Source organism: Manis javanica, chromosome 5, assembly GCF_040802235.1.
Source record: "Manis javanica isolate MJ-LG chromosome 5, MJ_LKY, whole genome shotgun sequence".
NCBI classification, from domain to species: Eukaryota; Metazoa; Chordata; class Mammalia; order Pholidota; family Manidae; genus Manis; species Manis javanica.
This window is the reverse complement of record NC_133160.1, coordinates 28709790-28733633: the sequence shown is the minus strand read 5'-3', so window position 1 is coordinate 28733633 and position 23844 is coordinate 28709790. Positions and strand designations below refer to the sequence as shown.

Below are 23844 nucleotides of genomic sequence, written 5' to 3'. Positions count from 1 at the left end.
TCCCAGCTCTAAGACAGAGGCTGTCTTGGACTCTTCAGAAAAATTTATTCAAATGTACATCTTCCTTTCCCCTGATTGCGAGGTTCCTTCTTGATCCTTGGCACACAGAGAAAGAGTACATTGTAAAGTAGCAGCATCAGCTTCATCTTCCAAGTACTGCAGAATCTTAGGCCTTGACTTAGATCTGACCAGAACTTGTATCTTAACAGGATCCCAAGGTAATTCATATACACATTACAGTTTCGGAGGACTGCTTTAAGGAGTGCGGTCTTCTCCCCCAACCCCAGAATCTCTTGCTTCCGGGGGCACTTCTATTGATAAGAGTGTGAAATATTCCTTAGCTGTGTGTTGAGAATCATCATCTAACGGCATGCAGCAGGGGTAAGTGATCTATGGTCCATGGGCCAAATCTGGCCTGCTGCCTATAAATTAAGTTTTTATGGAAACACAGTCATGTTCATGTGCTTACATAGTACCTATGGCTGCTTTTGTGCTATAACCACAGTGGTAAGAAGTTGCAACAGAGACCACAGGGCCTGCAAAGCCTAAAGTATTTACTATCTGGTCCTTACAGAAAAATTTGCTCTTGCTGTCCATTATGAACATCTGGGTGGGACAGGGAAGAAGAGGGGAACTAGGGGTCTTAATCCACCCCCCCACCAGTGATTCTAACAAGCAGAATGGGTTGAGAATGACAGGGTATGAGTAAAGGGCCAGGGACCCATCTCCTTAACCACTCACATGCCTCAAAAGAGGATTTACTACTTGTTGGTAAATTCACAGAGAGTCTAACATCCCCTATGCCCCAGATCACATGATCTCTCCATCTGAAAGAGGTGGTTTTGCTCCAACTCACCTTAAACTCCTCCTCTAATCCATTATTGCTGGTCCCTGGGATTTTGTTGTAAATTTTCTGCAAGTGTGTTTCTAGAGAGGTTACTTCTAGTTCTGTATCTCCATAGAGATAATGCTCCAGAAGGGCTTGGTATATGAAGACGTACTGCATCTGAAATGGGAATGCTGCCTGAGTTTGCAGTTATATACAGTGTGCTCTCTGTGGTACCAGATCACTCCCTCCCACCCCCATTTCACTCCAGTCTACCTCTCCTTTGATTCTAGCAGGGATAAAATGATTCACTCCCACAGTCCTAATTTAGTAAGGCAGGACTTGAAATGCATGAGTCCCTCTGAGGGTGCTTAACTTGGGAGGGAGAGTCCTACTCTGGTGCCCTCCTAGAGTGGAAGTGGAGAGGAGGAGAAGCCCAACTCCTGCTCACTCTGAAAGCACAGAATCATTAGTCTGAAGGGGCTGTCAAACTCTCGTGACGCATGAAACCTCTGCCAGCCTCCCTCCCTGTGCCCTGCCCCTGAACCGTGTGTGCTAACCACAGAGCTGATCGCACTGCTGCTCCTGGACATGGCTGAGCTGCTCACAACTCTGTGAGCACTGCCCACGTGCCTGCTTCCCTCAGGACCTGCTCCTTATCCTCAGAGCTGACTGCAAATGACACCTGACCTCCCAAATCTCACAGGCACAACTTCCTCTGTGCTCCATGTGGCTTTTAATACAAAATTTATAAGGGCCCTTCATCACACAGTATGATGATCATGTACACTAACCTAAGAAGGCTGAGTAATCCATGAGGTGGGCAGATATTTTGGTGGTCCTGGAATGCCCCCTGCCCCACCTCACCCGCAAATCACTCACGTCTGTTTGCACCATCTGGCAGCGCTGTGCCCGGATCCGGCTCACAAAGCCATACACATCCACCTTCCGCTCCGTATGCATCATGTCCAGCATGGCATCAATGACGACAAAGGTGCCTGTGCGCCCTACGCCCGCACTGTAGCCAGACAGCAGGTGTCACCAGAATGGCCAGCAGGCCTTATGGGAGCATACAGACAGGGGGTGGCACAGGCTGGGGCTCTTTCTTCAGGACAGTAAATCTAATTCTGAACTGGGTAGAGCCAGGACTCTCGTGGAGCCAACTCTGCTGTACCCACGCTCCTTACCTCTAGCTATCAGTACCAGGGAGCCATGACACATGGAAGGGTCTGAAGGCCCCAAGTACACAAGGCAGCACCCAGCCTAGCTTCTTGGCTTTATAGCAGTAGTCTCCTCACCCCCAGTCTTGGAGGACTGCCCCTCCTTTTTTCAAGTGCTCTCTACCCAGCACCAACACGTAAGGAGTCTCTCTGACTGCTGCCCTGGGATCCCAACAGCTCATCTGCTCTGTGCCAGCTTCTTAGTCAGGGACCCTGCACTTTTCCCTGCTCTAGCCATTTAACAGAATGTGGTGTGAGTGGGGAACCAAGGGGTTGGGCCACACTGACCTGCAGTGGACCACGATGGCCCCTGCATACTGAGGGTTACAGGCCTTCACCTTCTTGAGGAACTTGAGCATGCCGATTGGGGTGAAAGGCACTCCAAAGTCTGGCCAGCTGGTAAAGTGGAACTGAGTGATGAGGCGCTGTGGCTTTCTGTTGGTCACATCGCCCACCTGTGAAGTGAGGAGAGCCTGTGGGTTGGCCCTGATACCCTGGGGCGCGCAGCACCAGGGGAGGGAAGAAGAGGCTTAGGGATGAGAGCCAGCTATGGTTGTCAGTGACAATGGGTAAGTGAGAGTCTACCCAAGGAGGTTTTAACCAGGGACAGAGGCTCTTCCCAGGAACCCCACAAGGCAGGCAGGGCTGTTCCTATTCTCAGCCTACAAAATGTGGAACATGAAACCCAGAGAAGTTAAGTGGCTTGGGGTTAAGGTCCCAGAACTAGTAGTAAATGACAATGTCAGAGCTAAAATGCAGGTCCCCTGACTCTTGGTAACCTTCCCATAGCACCAGACTGCTCCTCAGCTGAAGGCAGCCTTTGCTCAAGCCTCGAGGATTGCTTTGGAGGGCCAAGAGCAGCGGCCACCACATCGTCTATGTCAGCGGCCTTTGGAGTAAGGAAGCAGAGGCAAGTCAAGTACCCAGATTACACCACATCCTGATGCACTTGGTTCATACCTAAGATGATCAAACTTCACCTCAATACTCTTCTCCCAGTCACGAAAATATCCCTCCCTTAGCTTTTTACAAAAAAGTTCCCTGGGAGCCCAGATCTCTGATTTCAGAATCCAAACATACCACACACTCAGCAGTTCTTGAGCACCCTGAATAAGAGTGGGGGATGACTCATTCTGTTCCACCCCCTTTAACAGTCAGCAGATGCCAAAAGAGAGACAAGCAAGAAGGAAGAAGACAGTACCTGCTGGATGCAGAACTTCCGCACTGTGTAGTCCACTAGGACGGTCACGTCTTCTACAGATACACGAATGTTCCCATAGGTCCAGCAGCCTTGGTCTGGCCAGTACTGGGCGCACTTACACTGGAAAGGAACAGACATGCATCCCCTGACCTCAGACCACCCACCACCAGCAGATGCAAACAGCATGAAAAGGACCATGAAAGCCCAGACAGAAGTCTCCAGAAAGTCCTGTGGCCTCTTCTCGCACCATAGACAGTTGCAGACTTATTTAACTGTTTCATTTTTTTCAAGTTCCTCAGCTTCCAAGTTTAGCACAATCCCTTAATTTATACATAGCCCTAGCCCTAGACTTCTCACTTTCCCACCCCCATTCCTTCAGGTCAGGGCAGATTGGAAGCCATTTTATCTATAAAATCTGCATTTCCATAATACCTCAGGTCATGCTCTAGGGGCAAGCCTGATCCCCTGGAACCAGCAGCCTGCTTGGAGTGGATCACCAGGGTAGACTGATGCAGATGTAAGCCTGCCATGAGAGGCCCACAGCCTTCTCCGGTGCCTGGGCCTTGGACAGCTTCTAAAAGCCAGAGGTCCAGTTGGAGGAAAGGAACCTCTAAAGCCCTATGCTATCCCTCCTGAGCACTGTGAAGCTGATGATCAATACACCCAACACCCATGTGGGGATCAAGGTGACTCTACAGCCATCCTGCAGACAGACTGCCATGAACTGGGGATTCCTCTTTGTGGCGTGAGCCTGACTCAGGACTGGAGCTGCCTGTGGCCCAGTGCTGGGGGTGGCCTGGCATGGACCTGGCAGCGACAAAAAGAAAGGACATCAGAAGACTGCCTGCAGGATCAGGCCAGAGCCTCAGTTTCCCTTGTACCCCACAAGGTCTCAGTTCATACAGTTCCCTCTTCTGACTCAGGAGGAGGGACAGGAAATGAGGGAAATGGGGGACTAGAGAAGCCAGGGGAGAAAAGCCCCTCTGTGACCTTTCTTTGACTAATGGCCCAAATCTTTCTTCCAGGTTGTTTTGGAACCAGAGGGAGTTTTTTGACTACCAGATATAAGGAATGTGTCTTAGGTTCATCCCTGGGGCTCACTGGAGGTTTCCAGGCCACAGGAAAGTCTGGTGGGCATATCAGTCTGGATTCTGTCTGAATGAATGAATGGCACAGGAGCCACAAAAGGAGGACAGCCCAGACTCAAGCACAGAGCTCCAGCAGAGCAGTCCCTCTGCTGCCTCATGCCTGCACTAGGGACGCTCCTATTTAATTTCTCCACTCACCTCCTTTCTCTCCTTCAGGTTGGTCACCATGACGATGGTGGCTGTGTTTTGTTCCCAGATCATCCTCCAGAAATCATTCACTGTTTCTTCTTTTGGTCCTAAAGGCCAATAGCAAAGATGAGGAGAACACATACCAAGGGAAGAAATCTGCTGGGAAATTGGGAACATCCACTCCTGAATTTTGGAAGTCTGTGCCCACTGTCACTAGCTAATTATCCAATCCACCCATCCATCTACCCACCTACTAACTGGACATTTCCCATGTATTCCCATGTTCCAGGCACTTCACTAGGAAGTGAAGTAGGGGTAGGAGGCTGTCAAAATATAAACAGGATACAATGTCTCCCAAGAATATTACAGTTAAGGATTAGAAATCATAACTGCTTACTGAATACCTATGTTATAGCCAGACTGTACACTAAGTGCTTTATATCCCATTTACTCCTGCCTACCATACTCTGAGAGGGGTGTCATCGGTCACAGAGAGGTTGAGTGACTTGCTCAGGATGGACTTTAAAATTTACCCAGTGTTTTCCAGAAAACCACCAGAAGATTTCTAAACGAAACTGAAGAAGCAAACAAAGAGAGAGAAGGAAACAGGGCCTAACATAGGAGAAAGGCCAGTGGAATTCCTCAGGTGTTGGTGAATGGAAGTCTCAGGATAATAATTCTGCCAGAGGCTGGAGGGCAACCAATCAAGAATGGAATTGAAGACAGAAGATCCCAAGATAGAAAACTAAACGTTAAAAAATTAAACTTCATGTATTTGAAGGCACTGAGAGGAAATATATACTTCTCTAAGAGTTGGGAGAAAAAATCAGTACCAGGTATATAAAAAACTTAAGTGGCAGGAGCCAAGATGGCAGTGTGAGTATGGCAGCAGAAATCCCCTCCCAAAACCATATATATACTTGAAAATACAACAAATACAACTATTCCTAAAAGAGAGACCAGTGGATACAGTACAATAGCCAGGCTACATCTACATCTGTGAGAACTCAGCACCTCACGAAGGGGGTAAGATACAAGCTGTGGCCCGGTGGGACCCAAGCACTCCCCCCACCCCAGCTCCCTGGAAGGAGGAAAGGAGTTGGAGCGGGGAGGGAGTGGAAGCCCAGGACTGCTGAATAACCAGCTCTAGTAATCTGCACCAGAGGTGCAGACACACATTGCATGGTGTGCTTGATATTAGAGAAACGGAAAAGTAAAATCTGTGCACATTCCCAGTAAGCTCAGGCCACAGAGCCAGCATTGAATCTCCTGGGGACTCAGTCGACCAAGTTCCACCCAGCAGGAAAAATTCAGAGCTGACATTAATTCAGACCCCACATACATGATTCTTACTGAGTAAGACATCAAGACAATCTTGCCCTTTGTCGGATCTGTGGGAGTCTTACGCGTAGAGAGAAGCCAGTTTAAAATCAGTTGCTTTTTTGAGCCATCAGCTTAAGAAATTAAGGATTCTGTCAGCGTCCCTGAATTTCTGGGTCCAGCAATTAATTCCTTCTAGATTAAAGGATTGTTGTGTTTCTGATACATTAAGAAAAAAAAAAGTAAAATCTGTGAACGGGTCCCCGAAGCCAGCTCCCCTGGGACAAAAAGAAAAGTGAGTGCTTTTTGAAAGTCTTAAAGGGACAGGGGCCTCAGAGCTGGATGGAAGCATCCCAGCACACTCAACCCAGCATGCTGGGAATTCTGAGGAACTTTGGGCGGCCCAGGCCCCTGGGTGGCAACGCACCCCTGAAGCCCCTCACTGCGACAGGCAGCCTGTCAGTCGTTCCCACAGCCGGCATGGCCCCAACACAGCGGCCGAGCAGCCAGAGAGTGGCTGCGTACGCCCACACAGGCAGAATGGCCAGAGAGTGGCTGTGCGCGCCCACATAGGTGGAGCAGCCAGAGAGCAGCCATGCCCACAACAACTGCCCAGAATCTCCTCCCAGAACGCAGCTTCCCGGGCCACACCCAGGGGCTGCCGCTGGCGTGCAGCTGCCTGGCGCAGGCAGAGGAAACCGGGGCAAGTATGAAGGGGCGCCATTCTCACAGGAAAGCTCACCTGGCGCACCTGCCACTCCCTGTAGGGCTCTGGTGATCCCACCCATGGCAGCTTAGGGGATAAATCTGGAGGCTGTTCTAGGTGCGTGGATAACTGACACAGGCAGAGGAACAGGGCAAGACAACCAACAAGGAGGAAAGGACTTTCTTCTCCCAGCTGACACACGCGCTACCTGCCTATAGCTACCTCTATTGTGATGAAAAGGCAGAAGAATTTGGTCCAGTCTAGAATTACCCAGACAACCCCCAAGAGAGGGTCTGGGGAGACAGATTTAACCAATCTTCCTGAAAAAGAATTCAAAATTCAAAATTCAAAAAGGTCATAACCATGCTGATGGACCTGTAGAGAAATATGCAAGAGCTAAAGGATCAAGTTGGGAGGGAGAATACAGAAATAAAACTATCTCTGGAAGGACTTAAGAGCAGACTGGATGAGGTGCAAGAGGCCATTAATGGAATAGAAATTAGAGAGCAGGAACACAAAGAAGCTGATGCAGAGATAGATAAAAGGATCTCCAGGAATGAAAGAATATTGAGAGAACTGTGTGATCAATCCAAACAGAGCAATATGTGCATTATAGGGGTACCAGAAGAAAAACACAGAGAAAAAGGGATAGAAAGTGTATTTGAAGAAATAAACTTCCCCAAACTGGGGGAGGAAATGGTCTCTCAGAGAAATCACAACAAAGAAAGCAGACCAACCAAATACTAACTAAAGCCCACAGAACTCCCAAATAGAACGGGCCCAAGGAGGACAACATCAAGACACATAATTAAAATGGCAAAGATCAAGGACAAGGACAGAGTATTAAAGGCAGCTAGAGAGAAAAAAAAGGTCACCTATGAAGGAAAACCCATCAGGCTATCATCAGACTTCTCACAGAAACCTTACAGGCCAGAAGAGAATGGCATGATATATGTAATGCAATGAAACAGAAAGGCCTTGAACCAAGAATACTGTATCTAGCATGATTATCATTCAAATATGAAGGAGGGATTAAACAATTCCTACACAAGCAAAAGTTGAGGGAATTTGCCTCCCACAGACCACCTCTACAGGATATTTTATAGGGACTTCTCTAGATGGAAGCACTCCTAAGGCTAAATAGATGTCAACAGAGAAAATAAAATCACAACAAAGAAAGCAGACCAACCAAATACTAACAAAAGGCAAAAAATAAAATCAACTATTCACAAAAGCAGTCAAGGGAAACACAAAACAGTACAGAATAAAACACCTAACATATAAAGAATGGAGGAGGAGGAATAAGAATGGAGAGAAGTAAAAAATCATCAGACTGTGTTTATAATAGCTTAATAAGAGAGTTAAGTTAGACAGATAGTAAAGAAGCTACCCTTCAACCTTTGGTAACCATGAATCTAAAGCCTGCAATGGCAATAAGTACATATCTTTCAATAATCACCCTAAATGTAAATGGACTGAATGTACTGATCAAAAGACACAGAGTAAAAGAATGGATAAAAAAGCAAGACCCATCTATATGCTGCTTACAAGAGACTCACGTCAAACCCAAAGACATACACAGACTAAAAGTGAAGAGATGGAAAAAGATACTTCATGCAAAGAATAGGGAGAAAAAAGCAGGTGTTGCAGTACTTGTATCAGACAAAATAGACTTCAAAATAAAGAAAGTAACAAGAGATAAAGAAGGACATTACATAATGATAAAAGGCTCAGTCCAACAAGAGGATATAACCATTATAAATATATATGCACCCAATACAGGAGCACCAACATATGTGAAACAAATACTAACAGAATTAAAGGGGGAAATAGAATGCAATACATTCATTTTAGGAGACTTTAACACACCACTCACTCCAAAGGACATATCCACCAGACAGAAAATAAGTAAGGACACAGAGGCACTGAACAACACCTTAGAACAGATGGACTTAACAGACATCTACAGAACTCTACACCAGGATACACATTCTGCTCAAGTGTATATGGAACATTCTCCAGAACAGACCACATACTAGGCCACAAAAAAGCCTCAGTAAATTCAAAAAGATTGAAATTCTACCAACCAACTTCTCAGACCAGAAAGGCATAAAACTAGAAATAAATTGTACAAAGAAAACAAAAAGGCTCACAAACACATGGAGGCTTAATAACATGCTCCTAAATAATCAATGGATCAATGACCAAATTAAAATAGAGATCAAGCAATATATGGAGGCAAATGACAACAGCACAAAGCCCCAACTTCTGTGGAATGCAGCAAAGGCAGTTCTAAGGGGAAAGTATATAGCAATCCAGGCATATTTAAAGAAGAAAGAACAATCCCAAATGAATAGTCTGAAGTCACAATTATTGAAACTGGAAAAAGAAGAACAAATGAGACCCAAAGTCAGCAGAAGGATGGATATAATAAAGATCAGAGAAGAAATAAATAAAACTGAGAACAATACAACTATAGAAAAAATCAATGAAACCAAGAGCTGGTTCTTTGAGAAAATACACAAAATTGATACACCTCTAGCCAGACTTATTAAGAGAAAAAGAGAAGCACACACATCAACAGAATCAGTCATGAGAAAGGAAAATTCACGACAGACCCCACAGAAATACAAAGAATTATTAAAGAATATTATGAAAATCTATATGCTAACAAGCTGTAAAACCTAGAAGAAATGGACAACTTCCTAGAAAAATACAACCTCCCAAGATTGACCAAGGAAGAAACAGAAAATCTAAACAAACCAATTACGAGCAAAGAAATTGAATTGGTAATCAAAAACCTACGCAAGAACAAAAGCCCTAGACCAGATTCACCGCTGAATTTTATCAGATATATAGAGAAGACATAATACCCATTCTCCTTAAAGTTTTCCAAAAAATAGAAGAGGAGGGAATACTTCCAAACTCATTCTATGAAGCCAGCATCACTCTAATACCAAAACCATGCAAAGACACCACAAAAAAAGAAAATTATAGACCAATATCCCTGATGAACATAGATGCAAAAATACTCAACAAAATATTAGTAAACTGAATTCAAAAATACATTAAGAAGATCATACACCATGACTAAGTGGGATTCATCTCAGGTATGCAAGGATGGTACAACATTTGAAAATCTATCAACATCATCCACCACATCAACAAAAAGAAGGACAAAAACCACATGACCATCTCTATAGATGCTGAAAAAGCATTCGACAAAATTCAACATCCATTCATGGTAAAAACTCTCAACAAAATGGGTATAGAGGGCAAGTACCTCAACATAATCAAGGCCATATACGACAAACCCACAGCCAACATCATACTTAGCAGCAAGAAGCTGAAAGCTTTTCCTTTAAGATTAGGAACAAGACAGGGATACCCACTCTCCCCACTGTTATTCAACATAGTACTGGAGGTCCTGGCCACGGCAATCAGACAAAACAAAGAAATACAAGGCATCCAGATTGGTAAAGAAGAAGTCAAATGGTCACTATTTGCAAATGACATGATATTGTACATAAAAAACCTAAAGAATCCACTCCAAAACTACTAGAACTAATATCAGAATTCAACAAAGTTGCAGGATACAAAATTAACACACAGATATCTGTGGCTTTCCTATACACTAACAATGAACTAGTAGAAAGAGAAATCAGGGAAACAATTCCATTCACAATTGCATCAAAAAGAAAATACTTAGGAATAAACCTACCCAAGGAAGTGAAAGACCTATACCCTGAAAACTACAAGACACTCTTAAGAGAAATTAAAGAGGACACTAACAAATGGGAACTCATCCCATGTTCTTGGCTAGGAAGAATTAATATTGTCAAAATGGCCATCCTGCCTAAAGCAATCTACAGATTCAGTGCAATGCCTATCAAAATACCAACAGCATTCTTCAGCGAACTGGAACAAATAGTTCTAAAATTCATATGGAACCACAAAGACCCTGAATAGCCAAAGCATTCCTGAGAAGGAAGAATAAATCAGGGGGGATCTCGCTCCCCAACTTCAAGCTCTACTACAAAGCCACAGTAATCAAGACAATTTGGTATTGGCACAAGAACAGACTCACAGACCAGTGAAAGAGAAAAGAGACTCCAGACATTAACCCAAACATATATGGTCAATTAATATATGATGAAGGAGCCATGGACATACAATGGGGAAATGACAGCCTCTTCAACAGATGGTTGGCAAAACTGGACAGCTACATGTAAGAGAATGAAACTGGATCACTGTCTAACACCATACACAAAAGTAAATTTGAAATGGATCAAAGACCTGAATGTAAGTCATGAAACCATAAACTCTTAGAAAAAAACATAGGCAAAAATCTCTTGGACATAACATGAGCGACTTCTTCATGAACGTATCTCCCTGGGCAAGGGAAACAAAAGTAAAAATGAACAAGTGGGACTACATCAAACTGAAAAGCTTCTGTACAGCAAAAGACACCACCAACAGAACAAAAAGACATCCTACAGTATGGGAGAATATATTTGTAAATGACAGATCCAATAAAGGGTTGACATCCAAAATATATAAAGAGCTCACACACTTCAACAAACAAAAGGCAAATAATCCATTAAAAAATGGGCAGAGGAACTGAACAGACAGTTCTCCAAAGAAGAAATTCAGATGGCCAACAGACACGTGAAAAGATGCTCCACATCACTAGTCATCAGAGAAATGCAAATTAAAACCACAATGAGATATCACCTCACACCAGTAAGGATGGCCAACATTCAACAGACAAACAACAACAAATGTTGGCGAGGTTGTGGAGAAAGGGGAACGCTCCTACACTGTGGGTGGGAATGTAAATTAGTTCAACCATTGTGGAAAGCAATATGGAGGTTCCTCAAAATGCTCAAAATAGAAATACCATTTGACCCAGGAATTCCACTCCTAGGAATTTACCCTAAGAAGCAGCCCAGTTTGAAAAAGACAGATGCACCCCTATGTTTATCGCAGCACTATTTACAATAGCCAAGAAATGGAAGCAACCTAAGTGTCCATCAGTAGATGAATAGATAAAGAAGATGTGGTACATATACACAATGGAATATTATTCAGCCATAAGAAGAAAACAAATCCTACCATTTGCAACAACATGGATGGAGCTAGAGGGTATTATGCTCAGTGAAATAAGCCAGGTGGAGAAAGACAAGTATCAAATGATTTCACTCATCTGTGGAGTATAACAACAAAGAAAAAACTGAAGGAGCAAAACAGCAGCAGACTCACAGAACCCAAGAATGGACAAACAGTTACGAAAGGGAAAGGGACTGGGGAGGATGGGTGGGAAGGGAGGGATAAGGTGGGGAGGGGAAGAAAGGGGGCATTGTGATTAGCATGTATAATGTGGGGGGAGGCATGGGAGTGCTGTGTAACACAGAGAAGACAAGTAGTGATTCTATAGATCTTACTACACTGATGGACTGCGACTGTAATGGGGCTTTAAGGGGGGTCTTGGTGAAGGGGGGAGTCTAGTAAACATAATGTTCTTCATGTAATTGTAGATTAATGATACCAAAATACAAAAAAAGAAAGAAAGAAAAGGATAGGGTAACTGTTGAACCACTGTGTTGTATAACTGAAACCAATGTAAGATTGCATATCAATGATACTTCAATTAAAAAAAAATGAATGAGAGAAAAAAAAAGGATAAAAGTGGGCACATGCTATGGAGATGTACAGAGGGGGAACTGTTTCACTGCCTGACAGGGTCAGGAAACATCCCCTGGAGGTGACATTTGAGCCATATATTAAGGATAGACCAGCTGGACAAGAGTTGAGAAATACACGGGGCTAGCATCAAGAAAGGGCATGAGATGTCCAGGAACTGCAAGGAGTTCAGTGAGTTCACTGTGTAGGATACACAGAAGATGGAGCTGGAAAGACAGGTAAGATACTAGAATCCAAAGGGGTGGAGGCCAGGCTAAGGAAGGCCTATGGACAAATCATTATAGGATTTTCATGAGCCCTGACAAAAATTATGCATTGAGGAAGGCCATTCTGGTGAAGGAATGCAAAGAGCATGGCTGGAGTCTACAGGGATCAATCAGTGGGCTACGTAGCAGAACTAGAAGAAAGATGGGAGAAAGACAGTGGTCAGAGAAGACAGATTTAGGGGAAAGAAAAAGGCGGGCTCATTATATTTAGAACAAAGGAGAAGTAGGAGATCTGGATGATCCCAAATCTGGCTTCGTTGATTAGGTAGATTACATTCCAGTCATGCTGACAGCCAAAAAATATAGCAGGAAAAGCAGTTTTGGGGCTGAGGAAGAGTCCTGTTTTAGTTTCTGATGTTGAATCTAAAGAGTCTGTGGGGCACTCTGAGAAGGGACTAGTGGTTACCAAAGTGGAAGGGTGGGGGAGTGTGGGTGGGGAGGGAGGGAGAAGGGGATTGAGGGGTATTATGTTTGGTATACATGGTGTGGGGGGGTCATGGGGAAGACAGTATAGCACAGAGAAGACAAGTAGTGACTCTGTGGCATCTTACTACACTGATGGACAGTGACTTCAATGAGGTATGGGGGAACTTGATGATATGGTGATTGTAGTAACCACATTGTTTTTCATGTGAAACCTTCATAAGAGTATATATCAATGATATCTTAATTTAAAAAAAGATCACTTAAAAAACAAAACAAAACAAAACAAAAAACCTACTAGATGTTCAACTCAGCTAATAAGGAAAAACATTAAAGAACACAAGGAAGGAAAAAAATGGAGTCTGTGGGGGTATCCAGGTGGAGGGGTACAAGCTTAGTGTGAAAATATGGCTTAGGAGCTCAGAAGAGACAGCAGTCAGTCACAAATGATGAGTATTAGATGAGGTCTCTCAAAGGGAAAAGAAGGGGTCAAACAGAGCGTGCTGGGGGATCCTGAGCATTATTCCAGTTCAACAGAACAAAGTCTGTCTTTCTCTTAGAAGGAGAGTAAGGAAGAACAGATGGAGAGGCAGGAGAACTGAGAGAAGTGGTGTCATGAAAGACAAGAATGGAGTTGCAAGGAAGTAGTCATTTACAAATTTGGGGAGAAACTATATTTAAGGAGCAGAAAGAAGACTACTTCCTTGAGGAGAAAGAATATTTAGGAAAGTGAGAAAATCAAGAGAAGGGAGTGTCAGTAATTAACAGAGGAGAGCTGCAAGGAGTGTGAAGCAAAGTAGAGAGGTTCAAGAGGATGGGAGTCTGCTAGAAGGACCATCAAGAAATCACAGGTGACCTTAATTCAACAAGCATTTTAGCATCAACAAGGCCCTATGGTAAATAAAGGAAGTCAAGAGCTTGTGCACGATTGTTGGTGCCAGATCACTGAGCAGATGGTAGCTGAGATGGGCCTTGGAGGGTAGACCTGAATTGACAGATGGCTACAGAGGGAGGAAAAACAGGAACTGTTCAGGCAATGGCCAGGCCCTGGTGGGTGACTGCAAGGGCAAGGAGGAGCTAAGGCTTTTCCTGACCACTTTATTTTACCTCTCTCTGTTTTATCTCTACCACAGTATTGTCCAATAGAACTTCCTGCAATGACAGAAATGTTTCATATCTGCACTAATGCGGCAGACTCCAGCCACAAGTAGCAATTGGACCTTAAAATGTGACTAGTACAATAGAGGGAAAACATTTTAAATTTTATTTAATTTTAAATAGCCTCTTGCGGTTAGTAGCTACCATACTGAGCAGTATAGCCACATAACAAAATTTCTTTTATTTTACTGTGAATTGTCCTCTGCTAACTAAAAGCTCCAAAAAGGCATGGACCACATCGTGTTTTATTAGCTTATATATACCCCCATCACCTAGGCCAGGGCCTGTCACATAATGGATGGTCAATAAATATCTGTTGAATGGTTAAATAAATGATATTACTAAAGCCCAATTACTGTTTAGTGCTGCAAACATCAAGATATTTTTGCTAGAATCCCAAAGGGGAAGACACTTGTTAGAGATTCGGGCGATGGAAATGTATGCAATGCATTTATAGGACCATGGCACTGAGTCACTGCTCTGAGGGTTACTAGATCACCTATCCGTGAATAACAGTGTACACCTCAGGCCCAAGAGTGGGGGAAGGAGATGAGCTAGCCTGGAACCTGTGAGGTAGACAATCCTCTCTGCAGACTGAGTTCAATTTTGAACTCTGAGCAGCCTGGCTTGAACCTGAAGTTCCCAAAGAGCCCCAAGATAGAGGGCCTCATTACACTGTGTTTGATGTGTGGGGTAGTTCTCGCCAGTCCTTTTTATGCATGTATACAAAAAGATTTATTTTAAAGGACCCCTGGATACTAGTCATCAAGATGAAGGCCCTTAGTTATAAACCTGTAAGGCAGATTATATTTCTTTCTTTCAGGTGGTAGTTAATTACAGAAAAGCTACTGCATTTTGATTAATCTATGTAGCATTTGAAAGAAAAAAATCCACACTCACTATGAGCTCATGGCTAAGCCCAGGAATAAAAAATTATCATTACTTTACCTTGTGCAGCAATGAATTTGTTCTTTTCTTGGTAGCCCTGGGGGTGGGGTGGGAAAGGAGTAGGGGAGAAGAAAATGAAAACCAAAAATGGATAGGAATGAATTCTCCAGACTTCCAACCAGTCAACAAAGCTTCCCTAGTGAAAAGTTTTAGGCAATTAACAAGGATTTCCATTTTAGAAATTTCCAAGGGATTAGCTTTGAGTAACAGGTATCAAAGATTACAAAGATTACATGGTCTAGGTCGTCTTCTCAAAGTGAATTATTAGTGAACAGTGTAATAAGAACATCAAATACCAACTCCTAGGCTAGATCCTGTTTCTGACGCTTTCTCAGTGGCTGACAATTTGGGTCTTAGTGTGAACAGTTAAGAACCCTCCAAGGCAGACGCACATGTGGTAGTTCCAGGGATGAAGCCGGACCCACCTTGGGAAGGAAAGGGATTATTTTCTTGATGAAACTACTCAGGTACAAAAACTTTCTGGGAAAGCCTGTGGGAATGGTGGAACAGTTCCCAATGTTTCACAACAGGGTTCTCCCATTATGGAAATGGAAGACAAGAAGCAAAGGAGCCTGCATATGCCACTTACTAGATAAGGAGCCTCTGAAAAATGACACCTGGCAGTAACTTTCTTTTTCAGTTTTTATTGTTTTAGTTATACATCTTTTCAGCCTCACTGTTTAAATGCAGTAATCACTTGAGAAATCCTAGGTAAGCAAAAAATCATTTAAGGACTCTAAGTCACCCTCTGCCAATCTCAGACAGGAAAAGATGGGTAGTGAGGGAAGGGGCAGCCTCATGGATGAGACACCATGCCACACCAAGGTGACAATGTGAAATACATGTCTGCAAGGCAGTGGCAGAATAAAGGAGGGGGGCCTGAGTCTGTGAAGCCATGTCCTTTTCCAGTTCAAACAAGGGCAGGGCAGTTACTTCCTACCACAGAAAAGAGAAAGCTTTAAGCCTAGAGATGGACATGTTTAGAGTTAGCAACAAGAAGCCTATTAAAATTCTTACTGGGAAGAGGAATTTAAGTTTTTGCAAATGTTTTCATTCATTAGAAGACAGAAACTTAGAAAGCCTTAATTCAGGATGCTGCATTTTGCCTATGTACCAAACTTATAATAAAAACTGAAAAGCACTTAGAATATGTTAAGCCATACTATATCCCTGCTCCACTTGAAGTCACTGCTAAATTCTCACTGGAGCAATGAGCCATGAATAGCTTAAAAACACTGTTGGAGGGCCCAGCCCCCAGTGCTTCCTGCCCCATCTTTCCCAGGCGGGTGCCTATGTTCTCCATTAAGGCCTACATAATGGTACAGCAGCATTGCTTAACCAGCAAGATGGTTAACAAGGCAAAACTACTCATCTTCCTTGTGTTATATTCAAGGGAAAGATGAAATGTGGCTTCCTAGTTTCTGAGACATCTTTGGATTCTGAAAGCTAAATCCCAGCTGCCTATAAGTGGTAGCTATATTCCTACCAGTTAAAAAAAACAAAAACAAAAAACTACTTCTAACAACCCTATATACTCTTAGACATCTAAGGGTAAGACTCCAGGCTGCACGCCCACGTGCCAACTGTGCATCGCCTGCTTCCTCTCCTCCTAAAGCCAGGTTTGCTCTCAGACCTTTGTGCTCTCCAGACCAGGTTCCATGTCCCTCTGCCTATTGTCACCACTCCATGGTGCCTGGTACCACCTCTCTTTATGATTCATGTGTGATCCTAGTTCTCTGTGCAAAAAAGGCTTGGTAAATGGTTGTGAGGGGTGGGAATGGGGATTAACTGCCTGTGGACAAGAAGGTTCTTACTGGGGTGAGCAAAATGTTCTAAAAGAGGCAACAGCTAGAGGGTATAGGGTTTCTTTTTTTTTGAGGTGATGAAATGTTCTCAAATTGACTGGTAATGGTTGGATATATCTGTGAATATATTTAAAAAACCACTGAATTGAAAACTTTAAATGGGTGAACATTATGGCATATGAATTACATCTCAGTTAACAGCGTTAGAAGATATTCTAACACACATAAGGTGATGGCAGCATAGCCTGGTAAACTTACTAAAAATCACTGGATTCTACATTTTAAATGTTTGAATTTTTGTTATATATAAACTATACCTCATTAAAATTGGAAGGATAAGAACGTTTGGTAAGTGTAACTGGCAGCCTACAACAAATGGCCTCAATTTGCTTCAGCAAAGGACATTGTCAACCTCTATACTCCTCATCCACAGCACATCTGCTCCCTCCTTCCCTCTGGATCTCTCATCTGCCCTTAACCCTGCTAACCACTCAAGAGTTCTTCCATGTTTATACTCCTCTCTCTTCTCTCCTGGTCTCCTTTTGTCTCACTCATGAGGACCCTTTGATCAGTGTGCCAGGCAGAGGCTGGTGGGCCCCAGAGCCCAGTCTCTCTAGTAATTTCCAAGGCCATGGCTCTGGAATACCTCCTCTGAGCTCTGGATCAATATGACCAACTATATACTGGATACATTCATAGGATCACCCTATACCCAATACACCCTATAGAGAATCATCCTGTACTCTCTCTCACGTATACTATCAGTCACCAAGTGCTACTAAATTCTACCTCCAAAGTCATTTTTATTTTGCTGCTTCCTTTCCAATCTTTCTACAGGCCCTAATCATCTGTGACCTGCTATTGTAACAGTCCCAATTGGCCCCTCCTAAGTCCATGTTGCACATGGTAGCCTGTGTGAGTGATCAATATGTAAATGGAGCCATGTCACTCCCAGGCTTTAACATTCTCAATGTTATTGCCTAGGGAATTAATCAAAACCCTTAGTTGTACTGAAATTTGCAGATACAATAAGGTGGCTCACTCAACGCCCAGTCCCACCCCCTCAGAACTTGACTTTTTTACTACAGAGAAACTAAAAGCTAACTTTCCTAGACTCCCTCACAGCTCAGTTCTGCATAAGACTTAGCTTCTTTCTAGCAGATGCTCCCACACAGGACTTGGGGAAGAAGTGAGCAATGTGAGATGGTGACTGTGCTAGGAGGATATGGTCTTTGGGCAAGCAGCAGGACTACCCAGTTCTTCTGCAGCACCTGTGCAGAGGTCTCACTATCAGAGTCATAAGGGGTAGTTGCATACATCATTGGCTGCTCTGTTCCTTGCTGAGCAGCACCTTAGCTTGGCTCACTGGCTCTCCCATGGATTTTGTAAGCTACCCATATCTTACAATAAACCCCTTTCTACTTAAAAGATTAGACAGAAAGCAGACTCCATTGTCTGCAACTAAGAACCACAATGACATCTAATGCTTTCCAAGATCGAGTTCCTACCAATCCCCCAAGCCTAATTCCCAATGACTTCCTATTTTGTACCTTACAATCTAAGACTACTGTTTCTAGTCTCTGACTTTGTTCATGCTTTCCCTTTTGCTTTGAAGTTTCTGCTCATCTTTCTTCTCCTGAGTTTAGACTTATGCTTTCCTATCAACCTCTACTGGATCACCAAGTTGGCTGAATGTTTCTTTCCCTAAGTCCCACAGAACCTGGCAATACCTCCTTCACATACTACAGATGGCAAAGCTTGCTTTTGTTTTTAGTTATCTTTAGCTCAATAAAGGATTCACTGACTCCTACAGAAAGCACACATTTAGATTCAGATTTCTGCATAGGAAACCTTTGGGAATGATGACAGGGTAAACATTAAGAATACATTTTAAAATACCTGTTTTGATCTTTAAAATTTTTTTCAGTCCCTTAAAAAAATTAAGATTCCTCAGAAAAAACCTGAAATGACAAATATTCTTCCTAATATGCAGCTTGGAAAGGAACCAGTAGATGGTAGCCAGCAGTCACTTAAGGTAATATGAGAAATGAGAAAAGCTTGAGTTCCTTACATTGATGAATGAAGCATTGATGTAATCAGAATCTGGAACTCCTTCAATTGGTGTCAGATGGACTCTAGAGTGGTCATCTAGAAAAAAAATTAGTATTTCAATTAAATTCAATTTTATTTTTTACTGGTGCTTATGTAACCAGGCCTGTTTTGAGATGTCTGTGCTCATGAGTACAGACATACATGTATAAAGATGTCACTGCAGCACTACCTCTAACAGCAAAAATTATGACCCATCTCAACAATCACTAGGGGGATGATTAAATTAAGATATATCCATCATATGGAATAGTAAGCAGCTAGTAAAAAGGAAAGTGTATATTTCTGTTTGACAGATGAATTGCCAATATATAGTTAAAAAAATACAGCAATGTACACAGCATACCAATTATATTTTTAAAATATATACAATACATACACATTAATACACAAACAAGACACTAAGTATCAGTAAATGTAAATATATTATGCACCCAAAAATAAAGCAAAGTTCAAACATTTCACTCCTGCATCCCACTAGATTATGCATATTCCATTCTGGAGACCACTGGCCTAGATAAATATCTGTTATAGATCAACAATGATTAGCAATGGCTAACTTTGGGAAGGGGTCATGAAGAGAACTCTGAATTGGATTGTTTTTGCAATGAGCACTCCAAAAAAACCACAATGACTGTGTAATCTTATCTGGTCTTCTGGTGAAACTGCTCTCCTTAATCACTTAGAAACTTAAGACCTGCCACAAAAATCCTAGTCAAGCACCTGACATGACTTTATGTTGCCCTGGGAACCCAAGGCTTGACCCTACTCTTATTACCAACCCTCCTATGATCAACTGCAAGATTCTTCCCATCCTCAGAAAATCTGGCTAGAGATGCAATTTCAGGTTACATTCCAAAAACCTTACACTCACAAGGCAAGATGTTTACATATCGATTTTTTTCCTTGTTTTCCTCCTTGGAGGCAGCTTCACAGGTAGCCTGGATAGGGCAAGCAGGGAGAGCCTGAAAGGTTAAGAGAAATCAGAGGAGTTACTAAGAGGGATAACCACCAAACATGCAAACTGCTGCACCATACCCTGACTTGGCAAGTTTTGTCTTTTCTTGGGAGAAAAAGACGGGCCCAGGTGAATACTTGCAGCCCAAAACAGAGAGTACACCTCTCCTCTGCAGAGCCTGCAAGCTCCTTAGAATTTAACATCAAGAATCCCCAGGGGGGCAAAACACCCTTCCTATTACTCTAAGTGCAGGCATGCTCTTTATATGATTACGATGTGGTTAGGTGCCTGTCATAATGCTGGGTCAGAATGGACCACCCCTATAAACAGGAGGGGGGACATAACTGAAGGGATGGGCCATTTATACTCCTGTTAACCACCATGCAAAGATGAGATGCATTTGAGTGAATGACAGGAAAGCTCTAGAATGTCAGCTGAGTTAGGTGCCCTCTAGGGGCCTGACACGGGAGTACGGCAGCCTAGACTCAACGCAGTAAGGAAGCAAGGACAGGCGGGGAGGTGGGAGGGGCATTCACGTGGATGCAGCAGTTAAGAGGCAGAGGGTCTGGGTGAGATGACGGACTGCGGCAGTTTTAGAGCAAATGTACATTTTAGAGCAAATGTACATTAGCTAGCACTGGGAAGTATGTGGGTAAGCACAAATGGCATGACATGAGATAGTCTGGACTGTGTGTGCTTGAGCATATCTGTTTGACTTTTTAAGAGCAAAGTTTCCTCATCTGCAAAATTGGGATACCACCTCTTACATAAGGAGTAAGTAAGATAATCTCATGTCTGACACAGAATAAGCATTCAATAAATTGTTTTTATAGGTGTGGGAAATTCAACTTTATTATTTAAATTGTTTTCTTCTTATATGTTCAAAACTAAGAAAGCAAAAAGGGAGGCAGCCTAAAATTCCATCCTGGACAACCATTCTGATAAATCATTTGGAAATGTTTTATGAGCCTCAAAAATATTCATACCCTTTGACCTAGCAACTCCACTTCTGATGATCTAGCCTAAAGATATAAGAATTTTATGTTCAAATTATTTACTTCATCATTGTTTAGAATGACCCAAAACTGAAAACAACCTTAGTATTCAGCAGTAGGGGAACAGTTAAGAAAATTATGGTTCATGTATTATTTTCCATTCATCCTTTCAACAAACATATATTGTGTACCTATTAGGTACTTGGCTAGGCACAGAGCAAACAGTGCTGAATCAAACATATAAGGTCCTTGATCTCATGGACAATACAGACTTGTGGGTGAAAGATGAACATTAAACAAAAGAAGATAAAATTATACACCATGATAAATGCAATGAAAGAACAGAATGCTATTAGAGAAAGTATCAGAAAGCACAAGAAATACCCAAATACCCAAATTTAGACTAAGAATAGGTCTCTATGAGGAAGATAAGTGTGGAAAGTAGGATTCCAGGCACCAAAACCAGCATCTCCCAAAGACCTGCCCTGCCTTGTGTGAGGAACTAACTGAAAGGCCAGTGAGGGTGTTATGTGGAAAGCGTGGCTGGTGGGGGTAGCAAGAAGAAGTGGAGTAGATGAGCTTGGCAAGGTCAGATCATACATTTCCATGTAGGTCCTTGACTAGGGACTGAGAATTTTATTTTAAGTGCATGAGGAAAACCATTCAAGGTTTTTAAACTGCAATCCAATTTACATGTTGAAGAACCATGCTGGCTACAGGAATATGGACCAGAAGGCAAGAATAAAAGCATGGAAAGATGATGTGATGGTTCAAGGAAACAAATGCACTTGACCTACATTCCAAGTTAGAATCACTTGATTTAGAGATGGAATGAGGGATGGTAGATTGGGGAGAGAAAGAGACAGGAATGAAGGTCTCTCAGGATTCTAGCTTTGATAATAAAAATATATATATGAGTAAATAAAGGAAATACCAACCTAAAAGGAACAAATTTTGCCAGATGGAAGCAAAAGCTTTAAGGGAGCAACTATATTTCCTAGGAACTGGAAAGATAGTGGTATGAGAAATTAAAGTGAAAGACCCTTAGATAATGGTGGTCAGTGTCTCATAGTCTATCTGCCTTCACTTACTCAAGAGATTTTCCTTTGAGTTCAAACCCTGGAGTTTCTACATGCTATTTTACTGAGAGAGGCAATTTCTTTAGACTCTATGCTGCCAATACACAAAGGGGAAAAAGGAGTTTCCTGGGTTGGACTCTTACACATGGAACAGAGACCTTAGACTGGAATTTCTGCCCATAGCCTGCTTTCTCTTCATCCAGATAGGCTAGATTTCCATAGGTTTCCACACTGGGCAGGGTGAGATACAAGATTTTAAAGCCCTTATGACTAATTCAGAGGCATTAATTTTCTTGTACATCCCTTGTCTAAAATTATGTAGAACAGAGGTAGTAATAGCAAGACTCTTGAAAAAAGTCCTCAGGGTCAGGAATGACAATGACCTCACAGTCCTGTCAGCACCCATAGCTGCCCCTGTCACAGTGAAGAAAGGCTGCATCTCCTGCCAGGCTGAGGCTCCTAAAAGGAAAGTTAGGAAGAAACAGGAGCCATTGTATGGTAAGAGAAAAGAAAGGACCTGCCAAGAGAACATTGTCTTAGAAGAAAAGGGTCAGACTGAAGAGCCTAGGTCAGGGATGAAAACAAGGGATGAAACTACTACCTTCAGTTCCTACTTTGAAAAACCTAGCACACAGAGCTAGGTAGAAGCTGCTGAACAAGAAGATTATGTTACATTCTCTAGAAACACTAGGTGGCATCAAAGACCACTTCAGTTCTTGCTTAAGCCTTTACTCGAAGCAAAACTTAACATACCAAGTAATTTTTTAAAAACATGCAATTTTTAAAAATAATTTCATTTTTTATGTGTATACAAAAGGATTGCCATCACCCAGTTTAACTTAGAAGTTCTCTTTCGGCCCTTTCTCATCATATCCTTTTCCTTCTCACAAGTAAATGTGGAATTTTCTGTGTATTTTTACCTTGCTTTAATTTATTTGTATGCCTCAACATTTTGTATCCTTGAACAATATATTTTTATTGTTCAGTCTGTTTTTGGATAAAAATGGATCATAACCAAGTGGTTACTTGCTTTTTTTGCCCAACATTATGCTCTGAAGATAAACCCAGGTTGTTTTGTGTAGCTGAAGATCATTCCCTTTAACTACCTTGTAGTGCTCCATTTTGAAACTATACCAACATTTATTTATCCATTCTACTACTGAATATTTGGGTTGTTTACAGTCAACAATTCTGCTTTGAGCACTAATCTGTATGTTTCTTTGTGCACATGTGCAAGTTTCAGGTATGAGTCTCTTTAACTTCACCAGGGAATGCCAAATCAATCTACACTCCCACCAGCAATGCAAAGTGTTCCAGTTGTTCTGGGTCCTTGTCAATATTTGCTACTGTCAGACTTCAACTGTATCAAATCTAGGTTTAATTTACATTTCTTTGATTATTAATGAGGTTCACCATCTTTCCATAATTTACTGGTCAACAGGGTTTCCTCTTCTGTGTAGTACCTAGTCAAGTGTTGTCCCCATTTTTCCACTGATTATTTTCTTATTAATTTGTAGGAGTTCTTTACATATTCTGGATACTCATCCTTTATCAGTTGTAAGTGTTAACAAATATCTTTTTACCAAGTCTGTGGCCTGCCCTTTCATTTTCTTTATGGTATCTATTTACAAACAGAAGCTTTGCATTTTAATGCAGTCAAGTAGATCAATCTTTCTCTTTACCAACATTTTAAGTCTTAAGAAACCCTTTCTTACTGTGAAATCATAGGCATATTTTCCTATGCTATTGTCTCTATGTTTCATCATTTTGTCCTTTAAAGTTCAGTGTTTACATCAAAACTGGTTTTTGTTTGGTCTCAGACAAGAATTCAATTTCATTTATTCCACCAG

The 23844-nt window shown here is 42.3% G+C and overlaps 1 protein-coding gene across 7 annotated transcripts in view; it reads right to left on the bottom strand.

Moving 5' to 3' along the window:
• PTPRA (protein tyrosine phosphatase receptor type A) overlaps window positions 1-23844 on the bottom strand; it is a 258722-nt gene that overhangs the window by 19242 nt on the left and 215636 nt on the right. For all 7 annotated transcript variants that reach the window (XM_037017449.2, XM_037017447.2, XM_073236844.1 and 4 more), the window contains 8 exons: window positions 19837-19927; window positions 18925-19001; window positions 15049-15085; window positions 4534-4631; window positions 3248-3367; window positions 2335-2501; window positions 1709-1844; window positions 857-1006 (listed from right to left, as the gene is read on the bottom strand). In XM_037017449.2, the coding sequence (XP_036873344.1) occupies window positions 857-1006; window positions 1709-1844; window positions 2335-2501; window positions 3248-3367; window positions 4534-4631; window positions 15049-15085; window positions 18925-19001; window positions 19837-19927 (876 nt within the window). The remainder of the gene's footprint in view (window positions 1-856; window positions 1007-1708; window positions 1845-2334; window positions 2502-3247; window positions 3368-4533; window positions 4632-15048; window positions 15086-18924; window positions 19002-19836; window positions 19928-23844) is intronic.